Source organism: Cucurbita maxima, unplaced genomic scaffold, assembly GCF_002738345.1.
Source record: "Cucurbita maxima cultivar Rimu unplaced genomic scaffold, Cmax_1.0 Cma_Scf00011, whole genome shotgun sequence".
Classification (NCBI taxonomy): Eukaryota; Viridiplantae; Streptophyta; class Magnoliopsida; order Cucurbitales; family Cucurbitaceae; genus Cucurbita; species Cucurbita maxima.
Genome location: NW_019272027.1, coordinates 3677643 through 3687402, shown reverse-complemented (window position 1 = coordinate 3687402; position 9760 = coordinate 3677643). Strand labels below are relative to the sequence as shown.

The 9760-nt window shown below is 39.2% G+C and overlaps 2 protein-coding genes across 2 annotated transcripts in view; both read right to left on the bottom strand.

Moving 5' to 3' along the window:
* The window catches only part of LOC111486304, a 3888-nt gene extending 3460 nt beyond the window's left edge, over positions 1-428 (bottom strand). The window contains exon 1 of the mRNA XM_023133379.1: positions 53-428. Within this exon, the coding sequence (XP_022989147.1) occupies positions 53-352 (300 nt within the window). The 5' untranslated portion in view covers positions 353-428. The remainder of the gene's footprint in view (positions 1-52) is intronic.
* An 804-nt stretch (positions 429-1232) lies between these two features.
* LOC111486303 lies at positions 1233-7412 on the bottom strand. Its single transcript, XM_023133378.1, has 10 exons — positions 7287-7412; positions 6989-7087; positions 5892-6050; positions 5458-5538; positions 5216-5311; positions 4476-4565; positions 4253-4396; positions 2895-3002; positions 1577-1628; positions 1233-1483 (listed from the first exon to the last, which is right to left on the bottom strand). Exons 2-10 carry the CDS (start codon positions 7085-7087, stop codon positions 1449-1451), a joined length of 864 nt encoding a protein of 287 aa, XP_022989146.1. The 5' UTR covers positions 7287-7412; the 3' UTR covers positions 1233-1448.
* Positions 7413-9760: the final 2348 nt, after the last annotated feature.

Genomic DNA, 9760 nt, shown 5'->3' with positions numbered 1-9760 from the left:
AAAAAAAAAAAAAAAAAAAAAAAAAAAAAAAAAAAAAAAAAAGAGTATATACCTGAAAGAACATGGTGAGCATATCAGAGGGCGAGACGGACACGGTGACCGCCGGCGGCTCTTCTCCTTCAACTTCTTGCTCTGGAACTGAAGCCTCCCCTTCGACTGCCATTCGTTTTCTCAGGCCGCGTGGCTGCCTGTGGCCATAAACCGCCGAATGCCTGAAGGCGGCGGCGGCGGCGGCGAAGTTGGTGGAGGTGTGAAGAGAGATTGAAGATCTGAAAACAGGAAATGGAGTTGGATTTGCAGTAGCAGGGCGAGAAATGGAGTGAAATATGGGGAAGGTGGAGATTGAAGCCATGTTCTTGAAGGTTTCTACGTGGGGTGAGGTGTTTGGGATTTCTATCTGCTTATCCACCTACACGCACGCAGCCCTTTTCTAAGTCATTTTAAAAAATATATACTTTATAATTTTTTTTTTTTTTAAGATTACTATTGGTTGAACAAATCATTTGTAACCACCTTGAACCACCCAAAAAAATGCGTCTATGGAGAAGTCTCCCGCCTTACTCCGACCAATGTCTCGCACCAGACACCGTCCAAGCACATTATTAGCAAATATTGTCCATTTTAGCCCGTTATGGATGTCAGTCTCACGATTTTAAAATGCGTCTACTATAGAGAAGATCTAGCCCTACTCCACCAGTGTCTTGCACCGTTCAGTGACTGGCTCTAATACCAACTGTGGCAGGCTAAGTCAACAGCTAGTAGATATTGTTGTTTTCGCCCATGATGGATCATCGTCAACTAAGCATTTTAAAATCATGAAATTGATGGGCGATATGCGAATAATATCTATTAACATTTTTCTAAAAAATATAATTAAAAATGATTTTTTTTTCATAAAAATCCTAATGAAAGTTAGAAACCAAATGAAATAAGCATAGCAATTTTGCGATCTTTTAACTTAAACTTGAAAAAGTGTTCGCAATTTTTACCCTCTAACATCAAAAACTTGTTAAAGCTGCCTACGATCGATCGAAAACTTGTTAAAGCTACAAGATCATAGGCAGTAGTGGCCGACCAGTAGGTCTTTTGGACATTCGGATTCAGAAGTTATAGGTTGTTTGTCTGTGACTGTCTTATTGCTCTTACGAGCATTCAGTCTCCATAGAAATTTGAATGCAACTCCTATACCTACTCAATTGATTAGCATAAACTAAGGAAAGAGGATTTCTCCCGATAACCTAACTCACTTCGTCACATTCAAAAGGAGAAATCGTGTTAAAATTTATATCTCTGCATTACTCACAAAATAGTAATAAAGCTTTTGATGCTTACAGTCTTGAAGTTGCATCCCAGGGGACATAGTAAACCAAAATTAGTGGTGCTAATCAGCCATTTTTAACACCAAATGGTTCAAAATAGGCACTTCAGCTGGGCAGCTCATTGTATGTTCATTTATGCTTGCAGTCTTCTACTACAATGCCATCTGCAAAATTCAACCAAGCTACATTTAACCAAGCCAGACAATGCAAGGGGAGAGAAGACAATGAAGCTTAACTTTGGGAAAGGCATCGCTTACCTCGGAGATATATAGCACGGTTTGCTAGAGCGTCGGCGTCGGAATTTTGTTCCTTCAAGTGAAATATCAGTAGGAATGAGATGATCAATATTGAATAGCTTGCAATCTTGAAGAGAATCAGAACAATATCAAAAAGGTTTAAGCATCAACGAAGGCTTCTTCATGTAGTACAGAGCTGTGTAAGTGTTGTAGGTTAGCTTCTATGGACCTCGACTAATCTCTAGTGGAACCTTCTTTATTCTACAGCGTTTAGTATCACAAAACTCGTGGCGAGGTTTGAATCCATTCATTCCCCCTCGAAATCCATTTACTTTTTTCACATGCTGCATCATGGCACGATGTTAACCCAGGGTACTTCGAGTTGTGTTCTTTTTCACTTTTATAATTTATCAAGGATTTGAACATAACGATTAAGAGGTTATTTGATCATATCAAATCTAAGAGGTGATAACTCCAAACGAAAAAGGCAGTAAATTTTTAGAGTACTCAGACAGACATTGTCATTTATCACTGTTAGCTCTAGCATACGCTTTTCTTGTTTGGTTCCTTTTGCTGTGTCTTCTTTTGTTATGTGAGATCCCACGTCGGTTGGAGATGGGAACGAAACATTCCTCATAAGGGTGTGGAAAACTCTCCCTAGTGGACGTGTTTTAAAATCTTGAAGGAAAGCCCAGAAGGGGAAGCCCAAAGATGACAATATCTACTAGTGGTGGGACACCAGGTGGTATGCCAGCGAGGATGCTGGTCCCCAAGGGGGCGGATTATGAGATCCCACATCGATTAGAGAGGGGAATGAAGCATTCTTTATAAAAATGTTGAAACCTCTCGCTAGTGGACGCGTTTTGAAACCTTGAGGAGAAGCCCGAAAGGGAAAATCCAAAGACGACAATATTTGCTAGCGGTGGGCTTGGGTTGTTACAAATGGTACCAGAGCCAAACACTGGGTAGTATGCTACCGAGTACGCTAGGACCCCAAGGGAAGTGGATTATAAGATTCCACCTCGGTTGGAGAGGTGAACGAAACATTCTTTATAAGGGTGTGGAAACCTCTCCCTAGTGGACACGTTTTAAAATCTTGAGGGGAAACCTAGAAGAGAAAGCTCAAAGAGGACAATATCTGCTAGTGGTGGGCTTGGGCTAATACGTTTTATATCCTAAAAAGCTTAGTTTCTCATCGAAGATTGAGAAAAAAAATGCAGCCAACCAAACCAGATGGATAGGACAATTCAAAAAATTATGAAAGAATTGAATACTAAGGTCCAAGAATGAAAAGAACAATACTTTAAAAGATTAAAAGAATGCACTTTAAAAGAAGTACCCTGGGGATGTGGTTTATCTCAAATGACACAAACTTATCCTTGAGATCCTTTGCCACTTTACACAAAGTAGCCATATTTTGGTTTTTGAGCTTCCATAGACCCTGAACCTGTCATACAAAATCAGCGTTTTATTTTACGACCAATTCGAACACGAGAAAGATGGAGAGAAGGCAGAAAATTTAACAGAAGTCATGGAAATCAAGTCTTATTGTTCACTTCGAGTATTCATATTCCATCAATTTTCTTAGACTATAAATGTTGCAATTCTAAATGTTTTCTTTTATAGAAACAAAAACTTCAATGTCGAAAGAGAAATAAAAAATATGAGATCCCACATCGGTTGGAGGGGAACGAAACATTCTTTATAAGGGGGTGGAAATCTCTCCCTAGAAGATGCGTTTTAAAAACCTTGAGGGGAAACCCGAAAGGGAAAGCCCAAAAATGACAATATCTACTAGTGGTGGGCTTGAGTCGTTACAAATGGTATCAGAGCCAGACACCGAGCGATGTGCCAGCGAGGAGGCTGAGCCCCGAAGGGGGTGGACACGAGGTGATGTGCCAGCAAGGACGCTGGCCCTGAACAGGGGTGGATTGGGGGGTTCCCCATTGATTGGAGAAGGAACAAGTGCTAGCGAGGACGCAGGCCCTGAAGGGGAGTGGAATGTGAGATCTCACATCGGTCGAAAAGGGGAATGAAACATTCTTTATAAAGGTGTGGAAACTTCTCCCTAGAAGACGCGTTTTAAAAACCTCGAGGGGAAGCCTGAAAGGGAAAGCCCAAAAAAGACAATATCTACTAGTTCTGGGCTTGGACCGTTACAAATGGTATCAGAGCCAGACACCGAGCGATGTGCCAGCGAGGAGGCTGAGCTCCGAAGGGGGTGGATACGAGGTGATGTGCTAGCGAGGAGGCTGAGCTCCAAAGGGGGTAGACATGAGGGGATGTGTCAGCAAGGACGCTAGGCTCCGAAGGGGGATGGATTGGGGGGGTTCCACATTAATTGGAGAAGGGAACAAGTGTCAGGGAGGACGTTGGCCCCGAACAAGGGTGGATTGGGAGGTCCCACATTGATTGGAGAAGGGAACAAGTGTCAGCGAGGACGCTTGCCCCAAAGGGGGTGGAATGTGAGATCTCACATCGGTTGAAAAGGAGAACGAAACATTCTTTATAAGGGTGTGGAAACCTCTCTCTAGCAGACGTATTTTAAAACCTTGAGGGGGAACCCCAAAGAGGACAATATCTGCTAGCGGTTGGCTTGGATTGTTTTTACCTCTTTGAATGAATACGGTTGTGCAAAGCAAAGCATGTCAGCTAGAGCGCTTGTCTATATATAAAACGTTAATAAAGGTGACAAACCTGCATACAAACGAGTTTGGAGTCTCCTCGCACAGAAATGTGTTTAAAGCCACTCTTTAGAGCATGTTTCAGTCCTAATATTACAGCACGATATTCAGCAACGTTATTTGTAGCAATCCCAACCCCTTCTTGCAACCTACAGATCTATCAAACAACCTGATTCAAGCAGCAGCACACAAAAAAAAACACTTTAAAAATATGTGTAGAGTAACCGTTTACCTACCGTGGTTCCATCGTTCGCACGTAATACAGCTCCAGCACCTGCTAGTCCAGGATTTCCCTTTGAGGCACCATCAAACTCAAGAAAATAGACCTGTGAGTAGATTTATTTAATTTATTATTTAAACCATTGGAAATTAAGTTAAATCTTACATGATATGTTAGAATATCCTAACTTTCACATTAATTTCAACATTAAGATAAACTCATAAAAGGAAAGAGTAAAAAATATAGCCAAACGTTCAAGAAGGTGGTTTTCCTCACACTAGAATTCAACTGATTCCTATAACGACCCCTACTCGAACTTTCACCATGTCCACAAGGTGGAACGTAGATGACAAATAGTTCGTGCAAGCAAGATTTCCCAGCTAGTATCATCAGCCTCTCTATCTATCCAAGGGATGGAAGGGTTGAGGTCTTTGGTGGAGGTGTCCCCTCCAGTCAAGAATTGGGGCCTCACAATCATTAGCCAATATGTTTTTCTCTCGTGTCTTTCTTCGTTCATGGTTCGATATTCTGGTGTATTGTCTCTTCCATTGAATGTGTGAGATCCCACATCGATTGGTGAGAGAAACGAGTGTCAGAGAGGACGCTGGGCCCCGAAGAAGGTGGATTGTGAGATCCCACATCGATTGGAGAGAGGAACGAGTGCCAGTGAGACAGTCAAACACTTACGCTACCAATTTTCATAAAAACACTTTTAGTCAATCAATAACCACTGAAGAGATAGCCAAACACACTTACACGGCTTGAAGAAGCAGGTACGGCTTCAGAGCCATGATCCCGAGTAATTTCTTGTTTCGGAGAATCGGTTGAGACCATGTCGGCATCTACAAACCCCTGAAGAACACAAAATGAATGTAGTAAAAGATAACAAACAGAAGATAACAAACAACAGCCTCATGAATCCTGGACATGCCTTCCATTCCATAACCATGGTGCACAATGGAAATTTTCAACCATTATTGAGAAATTAACGAACTTACCGATTCGGTATTCTCAACGTTTCGTTGTCTCTTAGCTTTGGGGTACTCTTCTGCCATTTTTCCTCTAGTAGAAGATGGTTGCTGAGAAAAATATAAACATGTATCAAGCGTAATGAACACCAACAGAATTTTCATCTCCAACCTCTATGTCGTTTCAATATACAATTCGTTCATCGATATCGGGAAATCAAAATGAAGTGCACTATTCAAGTTTAATAGTTATGTCAGTTTCATAAATAAAGCAAGAAAGAATCTAACATCAAACTCATTTAACAAAAAAAATTAATGACTTCAGATAAAAGGTCGACCGTTTTTTTATAAGAAACGGAGAAGTATAACATGCACAACGAGATAAGAGGTCGACTTGATCCACAATGAACAGAATACTTAAAGCAATTTGATGAATTTAGAACATAAAATGCATTGTTTCTAACCTCATAAGGACAAGCAAGTAGTTTTCCAAATAGATCGTTTGTCACATTAGCAGCACTTATAGAGTAAGTTGCACTTCGAAGTCCATGTGATGCAAGGTACTGCTCGGATTCTTTAGATAAGTGATACCCTTTGTAGATCGTTGCATTAGGATCAAATATCTAGTAAGATGGAGAATAAGTAACACTAACATCAACCCCATATTCGAAAGCAAGTGAACGAGTTCAAGATTATTTTACTTTTTCTCTTTACGTTAAAACGAGAAGCAAGTTCGTATTTGTCGCCAATTTGGCCACTATATACCACATGATGCTGGAAGAGAAATGAAGTTGGAAGCATGGCAAACAATCCACAGACAAAAGGGAGCCTAGATTCAATACTCAACTCATGTTTTGGTGCCATAATAAATTTGAGAAGTTTATCCTTAGGCCCTAGAATGGCTGATCCAATACAACTAAGAATGTAACAGTAAAATCCCACCGCTAGCAGATATTGTCTGTTTTGGCCCGTTACGTATTGCCGTCATCCACACAGTTTTAAAACACATCTGCTAGGAAGAGGTTTCCACACACTTATAAATAATGTTTTGTTCTCCTCCCCAACCGACGTGGGATCTCACAATCCACCCCCTTTGGTTCCCAACATCCTCATTGGCATTCATTCCCTTCTCCAATCGATGTGAGACTCCTTAATCCACCCCTTCGAGGCCCAACATCTTTGTTGGCACACCGCCTTGTATTCACCCTGTCTGGCTCTGATACCATTTGTAACCGCCCAAACTCACCGCCAGTAGATATTGTCCTCTTTGGGCTTCCTCTTTCGGGTTTCCCCTCAAAGTTATAAAACGCGTCTATTAGGGAGAGGTTTCAACACCCTTACAAAGAATGTTTCGTTCTCCTCCCCAACCGAAGTGGGATCTCGCACAAACTCACCTAAAAACTCTTTAAAAACCAACAATTTCAAAGCAACCAACAGGATGATTTCACCAAAAGGATAAACCCCCAAGAAATAAACATGCTCCCCACTGATTTTATGAAATTTCTTAAAAGAATAACAATAAACTCAGATGATAGAAATACAGATAACAGGAAACGCTTACCAGAGATCCAGCTTGAGCCTCGAGCTCCTTAAAACTCCTGTAAAATCCAAAAACATCCCCTTTCCGTACGACGTAATAGGCATCTTTATCTCCCTCCATCTTCAATAAATGAAACCCAACATTCAAATGCCACAAACAAACGAGTCAATGATCAATACCCAGAATACAAATAAGTGAAACAGAGCACTCAGAATCATATTGGGCTATCTAGCTTCATGATCGTGGCCTAGAGCTAGAAAATGATAGAACCCTGAGGAACAGTAGAACATAAATAAAGGCAATGAAGAAAATTGTTTACTCTGAAGAAATGGAAGGAGTGGCAATGGCGGAGAAATTGTGCAGAGAAGCAGAGAGTTGGTGAAGGAGTGATGCTGTCACGAGCGATCAGTAAAGTTGTCGTAGTGTAGCGAGACAGAGCAACCCGCGTTCGGAAAATGTGTGAAAAGTTCCGAAAAGTTTATGTGGAAGGTAGAATGTTAGATTACTTGTTTGCCCTCCAAGTTAATTACAAATTTAGCCCTAAAATTTTGTTTTCTTCGGTAACATGGTCACGTTACCTACTTCTCACGTCTTATGAAAACTATACCACAAACTAACATGAGTTCTTCCAGCATGCCCTCGCTCTCGTGCATACCAGGAAAATTCTAAAGAATGTCACCCAACATAGAATTGCTTAATCGAGCCATTGAAAATGAAGGTACACCTTGTACCAACCGACAGTGATTTTCACTTATTTTAAGTCTTTCTTAGTCATACTATTCTCAGAATCGCTGCTATTCAGATGTTGTCTCGTTTTATTCATATACCCTAATTTACTTGGATGTCACATTCATACACACCGGGTACATCACTTTTATCACAAAATAAAATTTCAAAGTTTTCCAACCTTTTGTTAGCATCATCAGATAGTCGCTTAATAGTTTTTTCTTTGTCTCGGTTCTCTCCTGCTCACTCTTGCTTTGACTTTCGCTTTGTTATCTCTTTCTCGTTTTAGATCTAGATCTTCCCCTCTCGCTCTCGTTTGGGTCCATCTTTTCCTTTGATCGCTCGTTCTTCTTCGATAAATAGAGTAAATTGTGACGAAGAGGTAAAGATTCCACTAGTTGGGCAAAGAAAGGGAGAAAGTTGGGCATTAAATTTGTTATGGAAATAATGTTTGAAAGCGAAACTCCACGAATGATTGCATCAAAGTTTGAAGCTTGTAGTTATTGTTGGAATTGAAAGTGAACAAAACTTGTACGAAACAAACACGTCCTTGCCTTGTGTGTTCTTATTCCTCGATCCTATCTCCTTTCACATCTCATATTCTCCGGGATATTTGAGTGTGGAAACCTCTCTCTAGTAGACGCGTTTTAAGATTGCGAGGCTGACGGCGATATGTAACGGACTAAAACGGACAATATCTACTAGCGGTGGGCTTGAGCAGTTATAAATGGTATCAAAATCAAACATTGGGCGGCGTGCAAACAAGGACGTTGGCCTTTAAGGAGGAGGATTGTGAGATCCCATGTATGTTAGAGAGGGGAATGAAACATTTTTTATAAGCATGTGAAAATCTCTCCCTAATAGACGTGTTTTAAAACCGTGAGGTTGACGACGATACGTAACGGACCAAAGCAGACAATATCTGCTAGCGGTGGGCTTGAGTTGTTATAAATGGTATCAGAGCCAGACAGCGAGTGGTGTGCCAGCGAGGATGCAAGTCCCCCAAGAGGGAGTACGGTAGGGTGGGGTCGGGAATGAACTTTCTATTCTATTTCTCGTGGAAATTTGTCCCCTGTTTTGGGGAGCCGAGGAATCTCCGTTCAAGGATCGGAAAATTTTATAATTTTTATTCTTTATTTTTAAATAGAGAATTATTTTTTTTTATATATATATATATAATCTTATGTTAATGTTTGTATTAATATTGTTAGTATTCATTACAATTTAATATTAAAATTATTATATTATGAAATTATATACACAAACAGCATAACACACAACTTAAATTAGAAAAATGTCATTGATAATGTAATATAATATGTTACATTATTACTATAACTAATTATAATATATCTTATATTAAAAAAATAAATTATTCGAAGTGGAAAATCCCCATTTTAACCTCCTTAATTCGATCAAACTAAGGATTCCTACCTCATTTGGGGTTCGGGTTTTATAAAGAGTCGAGAAATATAAAATTAAAGTGTCGCATTTTCCCGGTTAAAGGTAAATTTAATACCTTGAATTAGTGTTTAAATATTATTAGGTGCTACGATATTAAAGTAACAGGGGGACACGAGTTTGAAGTTTCTCTAATTAATTTTCAATTTCTAATTATTTTGCTTAAACACGAGATAACTACTATATGTATCGATATATTCCATATTATATTAATAATTGAAATAGATCGTTAAAAAATCATTTTTGTTTAAGTGGAAAATTTTGAATTTCAAATAATTATTATTGAATAATGTTTATGAAATTAAATTCATAATAATTAATATTTAATTGAACCATATTAAAATAACTTAGTAATTGAATTAAAAAAAAAAACTTAATTATTGAAAATAATCATCTAGGTCTGACCATCTTACCAAATTTAGAGGGGCAAAATGGGAATTTCACAAATATTAATTAAAAAAAAAGGAGAAGAAACTAGGGCATATATACTATACACATAAATTGCGTATAGGTTACGACACATCGGTACTTGCAAACGACATGATTCCCATTGACCCACGCAGAAGGTTTTTTTTTTTTTTTTTTTTTTTTTTTTTTTTTTTTTTT